This window comes from Elgaria multicarinata, chromosome 4 (genome assembly GCF_023053635.1).
Source record: "Elgaria multicarinata webbii isolate HBS135686 ecotype San Diego chromosome 4, rElgMul1.1.pri, whole genome shotgun sequence".
NCBI lineage: Eukaryota > Metazoa > Chordata > Lepidosauria > Squamata > Anguidae > Elgaria > Elgaria multicarinata.
The window spans coordinates 68,565,054-68,581,188 of NC_086174.1; the positions used below are offsets into that span (position 1 = coordinate 68,565,054).

At 43.3% G+C, this 16,135-nt stretch overlaps 1 protein-coding gene across 1 annotated transcript in view; it reads right to left on the reverse strand.

Annotated features, from left to right (window-relative positions):
• Positions 1 to 16,135, reverse strand: part of FNDC1 (fibronectin type III domain containing 1) — a 133,519-nt gene that overhangs the window by 2,294 nt on the left and 115,090 nt on the right. The window contains exons 16-19 of the mRNA XM_063124489.1: positions 13,410 to 13,489; positions 11,295 to 11,324; positions 5,139 to 5,300; positions 1,338 to 1,460 (exon numbers count right to left, since the gene is read on the reverse strand). Coding sequence (XP_062980559.1) covers positions 1,338 to 1,460; positions 5,139 to 5,300; positions 11,295 to 11,324; positions 13,410 to 13,489 — 395 coding nt within the window. The remainder of the gene's footprint in view (positions 1 to 1,337; positions 1,461 to 5,138; positions 5,301 to 11,294; positions 11,325 to 13,409; positions 13,490 to 16,135) is intronic.

Below are 16,135 nucleotides of genomic sequence, written 5' to 3' on the forward strand. Positions count from 1 at the left end.
TAAAAACCCAAATACAAAATACAATATAAAAACCACAACGAGGATAAAACCACACAGCAGAAATTGATATAGGATTAAAATACAGAATTAAAACAGCAAAGTTTAAATTTAGGAGTTAAAATACTGAGAAAATAAAAAGGTCTTCAGCTGACAACGAAAAGAATACAGTGTAGGCGCCAGACAGACCTCTCTGGGGAGCTCATTCCACAGCCGGGGTGCCACAGCGGAAAAAGCCCTCTTCCTAGTAGCCACCTGCCTCACTTCCTCTGGCAGGGACTCACGGAGAAGGACCCCTGTGGATGATCTTAATGTCCGGGCAGGTACATATAGGAGGAGGTGTTCCTTCAAATAACCTGGCCCCAAGCCATTTAGGGCTTTGTATGTTAATACCAGCACTTTGAATCGGGCCCGGACCTGGACTGTTAGCCAATTTGATAAATAAATCAATAAATAAAGTACCATGTAGCACACAGGCAGCCATTTCACATGTCAGTAAGGCTCATTTTGATAACAACTTGTAGGACAATTGTGTCACATTCCAACATCAATGCAATGAATGGACACCTTTGTCTTTTAAAATAATGCAGGAATGGCTCTTGCCAGATAAATGCATTATCACCATTGTGCTCTGGCAAATGATGTCACTGTTCCTGCACTGAAAAAGGTCCCAGAGCTGCACTCCCCTGTATCCTTACCGCTACTATATCACTGGTGAGGAACAAAGTGGAAGAAGAGTAGGGCAGCAAAAGGGAGGCTGAAATATCAGCACAAGCAATCGAAATAGAAGTCAAAACAAAATAAACAGGCATAGGAGCAACCTTTCTTTTAACAAAAATTGATAGAGGAAAAGAATTTGTAGAAAGAATTTCACTACTTAAAGCATTAGCAGATTCCCAGAATTCTTTGCCACCGATGTGGCATCCTTTCTGAAATGCGGACCACTGTGCCAATTCCATAATTTCCTTGTGTTTCATATTCAGCTTCTTAGAGGTGGCTGTGCACATCTGAATTAACTGCCCTTGCTTAGATAGCAAAGCACAGTATGATCCTATGACTTTGGTGAATAAATAGTTCAGTTTCTACACTAAAAACCCAAGGCTTATAAAAAACACACCACCACATACAGGTTACATTAAAAAAAAGCCATCAAAGGGGAGCTAACAATATACAGCAAGGCAATAATTCAGTGAATTTGCATAGTGCTTTCTTTGCTTGTGATCAGAAGGCATCATTTTGTTGAAAACCATTCATATGAGGACCCAGATGTAAGCTGTCTAATCCACAACTGGTGTGCAATGCACATCTTCAGTATTCATGTTGTGTTTGGATTTTTTTACCTTGAATAGGAGGCAGGGCTTCTACATAGGACTGCGGTCCTGTTCTTCCATCCAAGTGAGAATCCACAAACTGGCAATGATCTTCACCTCTTCCCCAGCTATCCCCGATGCTGAAAAATGTATCTGTAAAAGTTGCAATGTGTGGTTAGAAGTTACAATTACTTCAGTATAGCAAGGGCATTGTTTCATGTGCAGGGAGAGGCTTGTACCCACAGCTACTGTGGCATTACCCCACAATTTAGTATCTTGTATATGTCTAGATTAGTATGTCTGGTAAGTATGGAATGTTAGAACTGAGTGGGAGTGGTTTATGATGTAATAGGTGGTGGTGGGGAAAGGAGTATATAAGGAGAGTGTTGGGAGTTTATGAGGTATGTAAGTTTGAGGAGTGAGTGAGAGAGAGTTGTTTATTGAGGTGTTTGGATTCTAGGGACTTAGGATTGGTGTGAAGACAGTGAGGTGGTTGGTGCGTGGAGAGTTTAGATTAGGCAGGATTGAAAGTATTATATTTTTATTTAAAGCTTTTAAATAACAATAAACTTATTATTATTTTGTTACCTACCAAATACCATGTGTCAGCTTGGCATTATTTACCTGCCTTACAGTTTATTAAACACCTACACCAGATTATACCCATAGTATATTCAGAGAGATCCAATACTAAACCTGTTTCCCTCATAGCTAGGGGAAAGGTTTTATTTAACCTTCCCTCAGTTTTTCAAGTGGTGGTGCTTGGCCTGAGAAGGGTTTATGCGATGGGCCTAGTGTAAAGGTCGGTGATGTCACAGCTACCTTTAATGGACAGGATCCCTCAAATGAAAAAGGGCGCTGAGCATATGAGAATTTTTGTTAAAGTTAAGCTGAATGTTCCCAGGGAGAGGGGCTTCCTGTTACATTTTCGGGGCTCCAGCTTACTATGTAGAGCAGGGGTTATTGAATCTCTTTGAGTCAGACGGTCAGTTTCCATTTTGGAGAAGTTCTCAGGGGCCGCATTCCAGTGGTGGGCAGGGCCAAAGGAAGACAAGATAGGGACAGAGGCAAAGGGGGCCAAAAATACCACCACACCGTAGCTTAAAGCTCTTAGTGCCCTTAACTAAGCATTAGGAGAGGCATTTCAACCTTTCAGAATGGGGACAAATTGCACAGAAGCCAAGAAACTGCCAAATGATCGGTGGTTGGATGAAATGGGGGACCAGGGGGCTAGGCTGGGACCCCAGGAAGGCAGGATTTGGCCACTGGGGCTGATGTTCTTCACCCCCAATGTAGGGTCAGTAGAGCCTTTTCTTACTTAAAAAACAATACTGTTTCAATGCAATTGCTTATGGTAGTGAAAAGACAATGTTTTTCTGTAAATAAGAGGAACCGGAAGAAGAAGAGGACAAAGAAGAAGAAATTAAAATCTGCCACTGCTGTCACAACTATCTGTTAAGCCTCCGCATGTAAAACTGAAGGAGAATCTTCTCAGGGGGGAGGGGAATTATCAAATCCAAAATTCACCTCCTCCAAATGGGATGGCGAATATGGGGTGGGAGGATAGAGGGCATTTTGCCCCAGCACTAGGAAATTCGGTATCTGGCATCAGTGCTTGTGGGTATGTGTGTGGCAGTCTTGTGCTAATGAACCATCCTCAAAATGGCCAGTGCTCAGTATCTGCTTGCAGATGAGGGCAGGAGGCTCTTCAAGACAGCCATCTTGTAGCTGGGAAGATCCTTGCAGGACAACCTCTGGATTGGTGCCACAGGGAGTCATTGTACCCAACCCTGAATATCCACAAATGTATAGATGGGATAAAAGCAGAACTTATTCAGGCTAGCAGCAATAGGATTTCTAGGTAGTGGTCAGTAATGTGAAAGTGTAGAAATACATAAACATTCTATTTCTAACCAAAAATGAAAGGAGAGAAAAATCTTTGAAACTCCAGCACAAAGGTCGCCATCCAGACCTGTAAGGGTTTCAGAATGTTTCTTGTTGAAATAGCTTGCCTCGGCCATAGATCATGCCTGAGATTTCTGTCTAATGAAAGGGTAAGTAAAGGCTCAGACAGAAATTATACTAATCTAGAAATGATGGGTGCCGATCTCAAAAGTGAACTTGTTTATTAGTTTTATATATTTCAGAAATAATAGGAGCATTGTGGCAAAAGAATCTACTGGCACAGTATGAAAGCCAGCCAGCAATCCTCGCCAAAATTCCTGAAGTCAATAAAACAGACTTGTATGTCTGCTATTGGCTGACAATCACAGTTGAAGATATCTTTATCTTCCACACTAGCTCATCCTGCAACTGTGCCTGAAAGCTGCTTTAAAGAGCAAAAGACTCCTTGCATTAGGTGCAATTAGTCCATGTGTAATTAAGAATATGCATAATCACAACGGGACAGCCATTTCTCATCTCCAAGTGGATAGCGTACAGTCCTGTAAAGCTAACCCTTACCCACAACAAACTGCCTCCTCCTAATTCCCAAGCACAATGATGCGCTCCTTTAAAAACTCATGGTATGATTCTAGTCGGAGCTGAGCTGAAAGTGCAGTGGTCCACGAAAGTGGGGTGGTATTTTATCTGATTTCTAAAGGGGAAGAAATTCTCCAGATGTTTGAGGGCGGGCTTATCTGGAACAAGCAGTATTGGGTCACATCAATTTTTTAAAAAAGAAAACAACAGGGCCTAAGCATCAGGACAGAGCATCGCTCAAAGTGACGTGATGCAGTCCACTGAGAGACACTAGGAGTTGACCCACTGCTGTTCCTTGCCACGGCAGCCAAGCTATATTTTGGCAAGAAAAAGAGGGGAGAAAGTTGCAGCCAATGCTTGCATCCAGTAAACCCCACCATTCCTTAATACAGAATGAAAAACAACCTGGTTTCTTTTCGCCTCCCTCTCTCCCTTTCTTTTCATACTATCTCCAAGTATGGAATTTCGGCTCAGCCCTAATTCTATCGCCAAATGCCTTTATTTTAATAGCATGGTAGAATAACAGCCGTGCTTCCAACATGCATCCCTTGGATGGGGTTAGAAAGAAATGGAATAAGGCCATTCCACACAATCCTTAGGCCCCCTTTTTTCTCTCATGGCTAACAGCCCAGACTCAAGGATGCTTCTGCAAAGCAGTCTAACTGGCCTCTACCAAAAAAAAAGATATTATATAGCTTGGGAAAAGTGCAGGAAAGGACAACTAAAAAGAACAAGGGGTTGGAGCATCTCCCCTGTGAGGGAAGGTTACAAGAGCTGGGATTATTCAGCTTGGTAAAAAGGAGGCTGAGGGGAGACATGATAGAGGTGTACAAAATCATGCATGGTGTTGAAAATGTGGATAGGGAGACGTTTTTCTCCTTCTCTCATAATAGTAGAACCTGGGGTCATCACATGAAGCTGACAGGTGAGAGATTCACAACAGATAAAAGGAAGTACTTCTTCACACAGCACCTAGTTAAACTATGGAATTCACTACCTCAAGATGTAGTGATGGCCACCAATCTGGATGGCTTTAAAAGGGGGTTGGATAAATTCCTGGAGAAGACTATCAATGGCTACTAGCCCTGATGGCTATGTGCTACCTCCAGTATCCGAGGCAGTAAGCCTGTGTGCATCAGTTGCTGGGGGACATGGGTGGGAGGGTGCTGTTGCACCGTGTCCTGCTTTGTTGGTCCCTGGCCAGCAGCTGATTGGCCACTGTGTAAACAGAGTGCTGGACTAGATAGACCCTCGGTATGATCTAGTATGGCTCTTCTTATGTTCTTAGTGGTTTAATCCTCAGGGTGTTTTTGATCAAATCACAGCACTGTAAAATGTATCAATACATACCTCTTAGGTCGTCACTGAGGTAAATCTTGTATCTCAATGAATTACAAAGAACCACACCAACAAATTTCCTGTACCATGTCCGTTTCACATACTGCTTGCCACTGCATTCAGAGTATGTGGGATCATATTTAAAAGAAAATGGGATCCAGATTGGCTCACCACCTAAAGCAGCATCAAAGAGAACACACCTTGAAGCTCAGTCATCCAGTCTGTTTATGATGAGCATCTTATCTTCACTGATGGTGCATTGAAAGAACTAATAAAAAGTCTTCTTAACCAACATCCGGACCCATTCCTACACATATTTTTTGGGAAGTCGGTTGATTTTATTAAATGGAGCTGACTTCCAATTAAATTTGTTCAGGATCGCAGTTTAAGTCACACATGAAATAACCCTAGTATTCTTCATCCAGATCTTTCATAAATAAAAAAATATATACACTGTAACATAACTTCAACTCACTGAGGCCTTAGCTAGACCTAAGGTTTAGCCCGGGATCGTCCCGGAGTCATCCCTGTGCAACTAAATGACACACAGGGGATCCCGGGAGCAGGCAGGGATGACCCCGGGATAAAACTTAGGTCTAGCTAAGGCCTTAGTTAGACAGTAATCCTAAGATCCCTGGGAGGATGACCCAGGGGCCATACGATATGGGGGATTCCCCACTCCCACCCCAAGGCCATAGACAGAGCAAAGACCACGGGGAGGAATCCAAGTAGGGATTTCCCCCCACCCTAACCCTACATTGCCCAATTGTGTAAAGCTCCATGGTGATTCTCTTCCATGATCAATCATGTGGCCTTGAAAGAGGGATGGGTATAATGGAAAGGAGGCATGACAGTAAGTGGGGAAGGAAGAGGAAAGAACCTCTGTTCCCATCCCAGCCCCCAGCAGCATAAGTAAAATAAATGGGTACAGAGGCCTATCTAGCTCTAAATAACAAATGGAGGAATGGGAGGCTGTAAATGCCTCCATCACTCCTCCTGCCCTGCTGGGCTCTTCCTGGGAGGGCTTTGTATAGATGGAAGGTTCAGAGATTGGATCCCTCTCTCTATTGAGCATGTGGTAGGATTGCACTCTTAGTGAAGTTAAAATATACTTGTTTTAATAGCCAGTGGTATGTAACAGAACGATGTGTGCAGCATCCTCTCTGAACACTTTTGACTTGTTAATAGTCTTAACTTTACAGTTTTAATACATGTATTTGGGATCCGAGAGAGAATATCAAAAAAAGGTTATTCCGAGACACAATAGTACAATTTTTGAGAGCTTCAAAAGCAATGGTTACTTTTAAAAAGTTGTTGTCAAAATAATGTCTGTGAACTGCCCTGAGAGCTTCAGATATTGAGTGGTATAGAAATGCAATAAATAAATAAATAAAACATTTAAACAACTTTATTCTTTTGTTTTTCCATTTAAAGAGAGAGAGAGAGAGAGAGAGAGAGAGAGCAAAAGCCAATAAATCATAAAAGGATTATTGACTTTGGCATGTATTACAATCTGTTAGTATGGCATTTTAAAATGACTGGTGAAACATACAAGCATTTTACTTTTGTTTGGAATTGAAATTCTGGGGTTTCTACTTAAATCAACCATTAACATTAAATCAGAATGGATTACACACAGCCAAGAAAACCAAGCAGGGCTTTTCTGAACAAGGATTTATAATCACCTGGTCATTTAGTTATTTTAAACTATGTGAATGCAATAATTAAAATCTACTGCCTTTTAACAGCCCAATCCACCATCTAGTTAAATGCAAGTACTTGGATTACAGACCAACCAACATACATGGCCCTTATACATGACAGGTGGCTACCAGAGCTGAAGTGCTCTGTTGATTATTTCACCAATGGCTCTCTACACCACTGCAAAATGTCCAAAAGGGGGCAGAGTGATGACATGGCAAGCCACAATCTGAGAGCATCATCAGACGAGCATTTTACTGAATGCTCATTTTGGGCATTCACGGATTTTCGCGGGTCCTATTCACAATGTCATTTGCCTCCTGTGCATCTCCCACCCCTTCTATCCCTCTTCCCGCAATGCAAAAAGACCCTGGTAAGTCTGAATTATTTTTAGAAATGGAACTTGCCACTATCTCCTGCTGTGTGCAGGAGAAGTGGCACAACAGAAATGGCCCACATGCACATTGTTTACTTCCTGTTTCCTCTCTCTGAGAAAGAGAAAATATTGAGCAACAAAAGCTAGAGTGGAGAAACGACAGTAGGAAAGCGTGATTTCCCCCCATCTGATGGAGCTCTGGGTGTTGGACACACTGGGTGCTGGGCACACTGCAGACTACTTCAGTATGCATTCAGTGTTCATACTGGTGTAGCCCACGATCCGCCCTTCTAAAAGGGTTGTGAGAATCAACTAACATTCACTTTGAATTCCATTGTTCTGATTCGAAGTCTGAGGTGTAAATTGAAGTGCCAGTGGGCTGTCCTGATCATTTCAAAGGAGATGGCAGTTCTGCAAGCACAAAGGAACATACACATGGATCTGCCTCCTCAACTGAAATGAATAGAGCAGCCCATGTGGATAGTAGAGTGCTGTTCCTCCACTAGTGCAGTGAATCAATTAGGCTGCAATTCTATACATACTTATCTGGGTGTAGGTCCCATTCAACTCAAAGGGCCTTACTTCTGAGTAGGCATGTATGGGATCATACTGGTAATCAGGAAATAGGTACTAAATACTTAAAAATTTAAGCATTTGAGCTTACTAGGTTTCGGATCATGAATGCATAAAAGAGCATTCTTATCTACGGGTTCTAAACAGATGAAACAATAACATCTCCCTTTCTTGTAAAATAAGTCTATAGCTCTACCCATGCACAAGACAAGGGAAAGTTACAGTGTGAAAATTGTTGTTTCATTGCTTTCAATACATTTCCCTGTGGGCTCCATCTCTCTTCTGCTGTTGGCAACTGTTCCACGGCATGGGAACCACATTTTCTTTTTTTAAAAAAAAGAAGAGACAAAGCAACATTTTGTTTGTCCCCTAATGGATTCTTTTGACCCTAAAAGAAGCAAGCCATGCTCCTGTGACCACACATAAATTCATGAATAACACGCAGGAATAGCCCCATTGAATTCTGCTGAAATGGGCTTCAGTAAAACGGACTCAACGCTTAATGGGACTTCTTTTGTACACAAAGTTTCTCACACGCACCTTTATTTCCAGCATTTGAGCCAGAATATGCTGTGTGCAAATGAAACAATGAAATGTCCGTGGAAAGGAAAGCACACAATGAATTGGAATCAGAGCATTCAGTGTCCCTGTGTTATTCATTAGCACAGTGGTTCCTCATGAACGAATCTCAGTGAAATTGACCATACTTGACCACAGTTGCTCCTGGGAAGGATGATATGCGGTTTGCATTCTATATACCAAGCCTGTTTGGGAGAGTTATTGGCACTTCTGATTTTTATTTTTTTTTAATAGCAAACATAAAACTCTGGTGTAAATGACCATTCAAAATCTTAATTTCAAACCACAATATCGTGTTCTAATAAAATTGTATTAGATAACAAGTAGCTACACGGTGCAGATATCAAGCTGCCTTGAATTATATGAAAGGAAAGATGTGGCATAAATATTAAATATGGTAAATCAGCCTTGTAAAAGAGCCCATTAGCCCGCGGATCGGCCCAGTAGCCTGCTTGAAGCTGGCAGAGGAGCAGCAAAGAGCTCTGGTCCTCCTCCAGCAGCTCACTGCATTTCTAGGCAGGGCTTAGAGGAGAGGTCTTCCCTCTCCTGGCAGCCTGCATAGTTTCCATGCTGTGCGTGCTCCATCTCTTCTCCATCCACCTGCTTACTCACTTAATACCTGTGACTATCAGGTGAGTGCTTCCATACTAGGTTGTTTGAAATTAACGCATTTAAATAAATGTATACTTTAGGGTAAAGTTTTTCACAATTTGCAGCCTTTACAGAATCTTGTCAGCATTGGCTCAGCTGCTGAGGAACCCCTGCATGTCTGTCATGACACCCCAGCACATAGCAGAACCTTCATGTCCATGTTCTTGGGCAGGACAACATAGAGGAGGTCCATGAGGCCAATTTCCACTCCTTGGACCACCCAGGGCCACACTCATGCTGCCTCCATCACCACGCCACCAAGATGCAACGTTGTTGTGGAAGCAAAAAAACAACAACCAGGGGTCTGCCACCAAATGCAGTGGCAAACCATGGTGGAGGCTGAAAAGGGACAAATTTAGCACATTCACACCTCGGAGCACCAGGATTTTTCAATCAGGATGGTTGATTCCAAAGTGAATATTAGCTGATTCTCACAAGCTCTTTAGAAGGGTAGATTGTGAGCTACCAGATTTGTGAGGAACACATAATGCCCCCTAAAGTAAGTCTCTGATCCATGGTTTGCCATGCATACCACCAATATTTTTGCCACCACCATGGGTCAGGGGTGGTGGCAGCTCAGGGCTGTTGCCCCTGGTTCTTGGCCCACATTCAGTCCAGGTAAGGCACTGGAGCTAGGCCTGTTGGACCTCACACTGCTCTACACAAACTGAGGCCCAAACAAGACATTATACACTCAAGTGGCTTTAATTTTCAGGCACTTTGGATATTCTATAAGGCGTGTGTTTGGGCAATAAATAAATGCATGCAAAAGCATGTTACAGCAGTAGTGGCCCATATAGATGAGAAGCTGCTTCCATGGGGAGTGATCAGAAATCGAGAAGCAGCATAGGGGAGGGGCATCTAACCCCTTTCCCTGCCTGCTATTTTCTTTCAAAACTGACCCCATTCCACCCCCACCTCACACACAGCTTTTGCCCTAGAGCTGTCTATACACTCTGGAAGCCCTGAGGTGGCTCCGCGGTGCTGCTGCATCAATTATACAATGCAGCAGCCACCTCGAAGCCATCGCAGGGCTTTCCAGAGAAGCCCCGCATTTTAAAAGTCGGGGACTTACCCCAACTTTTCAGGATGGAGGAAGGCGAACACAGCCCCCTTCAGCCATCTAACCTTGCTCCATCTTCAATGCAGAGGTGCAGCCGGGCAGATGGCAACCCCTGATAGGTCACTATCTGCCTGGGCAGAGGGCAGGCCGGCGAGTCGAATGGCAGCTGGAATGTTCCCGCACTGCCTTCGGTGTGGGGAGAAGTTTTCCTTTTGCAGATTTCAGGAGGAGCCTGTAAATGTTTGTTTATCTGGTCTATAGTTGTCTGCAGAATGCTACAGAAGATTTCATGAGGTAAGGTTCTTTGTCATAGGTTTTGAAAGAGACAGAGGAGGAAAAGCCAGGGAGGGATGGGGCGGGGGCCCCTCAAGTACTGATGACTGCCGTAAACCCAGCTCTTGCTACTTGGCATGGAGATTACCTGGCGCAACCCCACAAGAGTAAAACCGTGGTGTTTGGGGGAGGACGCAGCGCCACTGTGACACCATCAAGACGGCCCCCCTGTAGAGTTTTAAATGCAGAAAACATACTTTAAAAATTCCACAGAGGAAAACCCATTTGGGGAGTTATTTGGAGCAGGGAATGAAAAAGAGCCCCTCCCTTCCTGTACCATTTCTTTGCTCCTCTTCACCAATTAGCATCCCATTCATCAGAAGGGTAAACTAAGGCCAAGACAGATGGAAGGACACACAGTGAAATAGGCTCAAAGTGTTGTGAACACATTTTGAGCTCATGAATCAAGCACTAAGAACCCCTAGTAAAAACTGGCACAAAACTACAGCACAGTACATTTCACTTCATAATGCTTATAATCCCCCCAGGTCCTTTTCTCTGTTCTACTTCTAAGAATGGCAACTTTTGAAAAATGTCAAGAGAAAACTGTTGTGTGTGTGGAGGGGTGGGTGGGAATCTTACAGCCGCCAATGGTTGATACAACACTGCTACGTTCTTTCATTGTTTGATCAAAGCTCCATAAAGATGAAATCTAACTTTCATGATATAGTAAAGACAAGGCACACACCGAAGGAACTATCTAACACTTTAAAACTCAGTATCTTGTCTCTGGCACTGGTCAACTCAAGAAGCTGTAAAGGATATGGATAGTTTTCCACTCTCTACTTTCAGTCAATTAATTTCAATTTCTCTGTCAGTTGCATGAAGTCACAACTCTAATATTTGCAATCTGCAGGACAAGACAATAGCTGAAAAGAGCAGTGAGACTTACCGGGTGGTCTGACAATAAGTAGAGGATTATCTGTAAGGAGAAAACAAGAAACTGCTTGAGTGGTTTACTCTGAAGATTTATATCCCCTAAGGCCAAAATGAATGAGATGCTACATCAAAAATGTTGGTGAGTAAAATAAATGTGCTCTGATTTCTGTTTATTTTCAAAGCAAAATACACCCAGAGGAGTTAATCCACATTTTTTTTTTTAGTTGGGTATGCCATGTTCCTTTCTTTTAAAGCACCCTCTATATTATATGAATTTTTATAATGGTGATTTCCATTCCTGGGAGTAAAATTTGCATATTTATAGTTGTGGTAGGCATCCCCAATATAAAGACAGGTTTCTGAATGCCTACTGTGGATCTAACAAATAGAAAAGTAGTGGAGACATTCCACGAGTAAGCTAGCTGAACAGAATGGGGAAGGTACACAACACCAGGATCTGTTGAGCAGCTGCTTGGCACCAAATGAAATAGCAAGTCAACTAACCATTTGATAAGCAAAAGCCCAGAACCAAGCAAAATAGGAACACAGCCAGCAATTTGGACAGGGAAAAATGATGAGAAATAGCCTGGCATCATTTGCAATAGCAGGCTGTAGAGCAAATTGAATGGGGCACCAGTGAAGAAAAACAGTTGGATACCTGGCACAGGAAACAACTAGTCAACAATTTGAAATGGAAGGAGGTGATGACTGTGTAAACTACATCGTATATTAGCTTTGAACCAAAATAACAAGTCATAAAACCCTATTCTTTTGTGGAGGAGTACACTTTACAACAAGACGACAATATTCACAGGACTATCTGGGACAGTTTTGTCCATCCTGACAATATACATTACTTTTAAAAAGAAATACATTCCTTATTAACAAAACTCTAATAAGAACTGGCACCCCATTAAATAAAACTTTGTTAATTGTATTCCATCCATTAATCAATTAATGAGTCAATTAAACTTTACATTAATTTGCACATGGGTGAAGACAATAGTTCTGAAGCAAGAAGCATATTTTGGTTTTAGATATGTTGCAGTGGGCATCATCTCCTAAGAAGCACTTCCTGCTATTTATCGGACAAGGGGAGGATGCCTCTCTTAAGGTGGTGCTTGCCGCCTTCAATTTTGCTGACGTCCCTACTTCAGAGTGAGAATGTCTGGGTTGTGGGACTAGCAGTTGGTCCTACACACTCTCAGAGGTGATCGCACCAAAGCTTCCAAATGTACAAACTGACCCACATTCTCCACACAGTTTGACTCTCTAGCTTTGAGTTTTTGGCACAAATCCCAACATGGTGTTCTATGACTTTTGCTGCTAGATTTGCTTAACTCTCAATTTCAGCCTGAAATGCAATCTTGCCTACAGTATGTCCCACCTCCCCTTGCCTAATTCTCTGTCCTTCAATTCTCTGTCCCCTTCCCTTATATTGGGACTTGTCTTAACCACTCCGCCCATCCATCAAAATTCAGGTTTTCCTCCTTCTCTCCTCCCTTACTTCCTTTCCTCTAAAAATTAGGCTGACTCCTACACGCCTTCCCTTTAGCTGGATTCCAGGAGTTTTAAATCATATTTTTATATATAAATTATGTTTTTAGAATATAATTTTAGATTTTTAAACTGTGGCAATCTGCCCTGTAGCTTCAGGTGAAAACGGGATAATAAATCTAAAAAACTTTAGAGAAATCACTGAAAGACTGCCAAGCCCTGTTCTTGTCAAATATAATAAGCTAAAGTTTGGGACATTTTGAAATCAGTGGAAGCTTTTAAAAGCGAGAAGAAAACTTTGGAACTGGATAGTGCTAGTTCCACAGCATGGGAAAAAGCATGTGGCTTCTTCCACACTAGAGAACTTCAAGATGCAGCTGGACAGCCATCTTTCAGGTATGCTTTAAGGTGGATTCTTGCATTTAGCAGGAGGTTGGACTCGATGGTCTTATAGACCCCTTACAACTCTACTATTCTGTGATTCTATGAAAGGTGTGTGGTAATTGTTTCCAAAGCTTTTGCAGCAAAAAGTTCACTACTGTTATTTTATTCTTTGGCTTCAATACAAATTGGACTCCTATTAAATAGAGATCCAATTTCAAGTTCAAAATACTATTTTAAACCACAATACCAGATTCTGTGATGTAGGTGATTGATGAGCTTAAAGGTCCATAACCATGGGGATTCTTCGCTTGGACTTTAAAGTAATATCTAAGTAGAGAGAAGGGAAGAAAGACAAAAGGCACTCATTAAAATGATACTAAATCCATAGTAATAGACTGTGATAATCAAGTTAGGAAAATTTCAAAGAGGCAATAGTTGCTGTGACTTATAGCTTCACTGAATGCGTGAAGTAATTCTTGGATTTTAGGTCAACACGGATTATGATTTCACCCAGTGTGTCACATGGGTCAGATCCAGATTTAGTCATACTTTCAGTCGACCTAGGGCGTTACTAGACGAGGCTCTAGCGCGCGTTACCTTCCGCAGCCACGTCGAGGCTTCCAGATGACGTTCACGAGGATCCGCCGTTATCCTGCGGTGAAGCCTCTTTCTCCCGACTTTAAAAAAGTGAGTTGTAGTGCGCCTTTTCCTGCTGTCCCGCGGTAATTTGGAGTACGTGTGGGAGGATGTGAGGTCACTGCGGTCGGCACTGGTCAGGAAAAGGCGTGCTAAGGGGGAGTGGTCAGCGGCTTCGGTCAAGCCGCCTCCGCCATTTGCGCGCAGTCCGGCAGCTGGGGCAGCGCGGCGGAGCGGCTTTTTTTTTTTATTTCCCCAGTGACAGTTTGCGCAGGAACGGAGGACCGGAAAAGTGGCTGGTGACTCCTTGCGGTGGGCAGCTACCGTGGCCGCATAATGGCGGTGCTGTACGCTGCCTGTTAGTGTGGGTACCAGGCTGGCAGAGGGCAGAGCTGTTTGTGGGCTGCTGCCATGGCTACGGCCAGATGTGGGTTGGCTCCTTGGGATGGGGCACAGGGCACAGAGGCGGTCATCGCCGCCGACACCTCAGAGGCATGATGGGAGATGTAGGCACAGTGGCCATGCAGACGATTGACCTCGGGTCATATGACACCCGCCACGACCCCCATCAGGAAGTGAGCGCATCAATGTTGACCCTCAACAGCACCAGCAGCACTTCAGCTGGCACTGGCACTGCCGCCGCTGCCGCCGCCAGGGCCGGCGGCGGCATCGCTGACGGCTGCGCAAGTTTGCGGTCTTTCGGACGTGCGCAAACCGTGCAGCGAGCGAAAAAAAAAACCGCGGCAATCAGGCCGGTGTGGCTGCGCAACCGTGCTCGCGGCGGCAGCAGCACAACCGGCGCAAACTTCCGCCATAAATCGAAGGCAGGTGTGGATCATGAGGCGTCACGGCTGAACGGGAAAAGCCGCTTTCACCGCTCCTCAACGACGGAACACCCGGTACGTCTAGCAACGCTGCTAGTGAAATCAATAGAATTTAACTTAGTCAAGCTGAATGTAAACTCTAATTGATTTCAATGGGTCTGCTGCAAGAATGACTGGATCTAGATCGAACTCCTTGATTCTGAAGCAATGCAGGAGCCAGTAGAGCCTGGGTGAGTTCATCATTCAATGACTGCAACATCAACAAGTGAAGATGAGGATGCAACGAAACAGCCAACAGGCAAAATCACTGGTGATTGTCTCAAATACAGTTTTTCCCCCCAAAGAAGTCTGTTCACATAGTTGTGATACATTAGGCAGGGCCTGCCCTACCATTAGGCAGGGTGAAGCAGTCACCTCAGGCAGCAGATGCTGGGAGGTGGCAACAAGGTGTTGGAAGAGACAGCTATGTACATCACAGCCTGTCCTACATTTCCTAAGCTAGCCTGCTGCCTTCAGGTTGATTGGAGGATGCTGGTCCATCTCCAGTGTTGAAGAAACAATCTAGTAAGCTGTTGTACATTAAATAGGAGAGGGTGCCATATTGTTTTTTGCCTCGGACGGCAAGATGACTTGGGCTGGCCCTGACATCAAGTAATCAACCAGATTCTGTGATATGGGAGCATATATTTCAACTAGACTTCCATTCAGAAAAACAGGCCACTGCCTCCACGCGGAGTTGGGAATTGAGGGGAAAAGAGAGAGCAGCTGAATGAAAAGGGTTGTCTACAGATTCTTTGTGAGGGATATCAAAAGCAGGCACTTCGTATATTTGACACCCAGTGGCTGCAGACTCAGATGTAGGGAGAGATGAATCTGCCAGTTTCAGATTCTCTCAGTTTCTCATTTTTCCAGTCCTAATTTCAGTTGATCCTGAACTTTGAGAAATACAAAAAAATAAAGGTGTGTATGAAAATTCACAAGCAATTTTGTGAACATTTCTCCCGATACATGCATTTTTGTACACAATTTTGCCTAATGAACACATTTCTTGCAAATAGTTTTCCTAATATGCATTTTAACATTATATTCACAGAACTTTTGTGTGCCTTCAAATTAATTTTTTTGTGTGCACTTTCCCCTAATATACATATTTTTGAATGCATTTTTTTGATCAGAGAACTCCACCACAAAATTCAGAAACATGTGAATTTTAAAGGATAACTGAGTTTTGGTTCACATATTGGTTCAGAAGTGCAAAATTAAGTTTGCATTAAATGCAAACTGGATTAATTTTGCCCCATCCCTACTCAGGACTGATTTCAAAGAGACCCTGGACAGACAGGAAGAATTTACCAGTGTGGGGTTGCACATGTCTGGTGTCTTGCTTAAACCAAGCTCCATGTGCATTTTCAGTCTGGTAGCGCACTGCTCACCCATGCTATAAATTGCTGCTGTGTGCTGAACACATGCAAGCCAGATGACCTTGTTTATATGAGATACCAGGTGTAGTAAT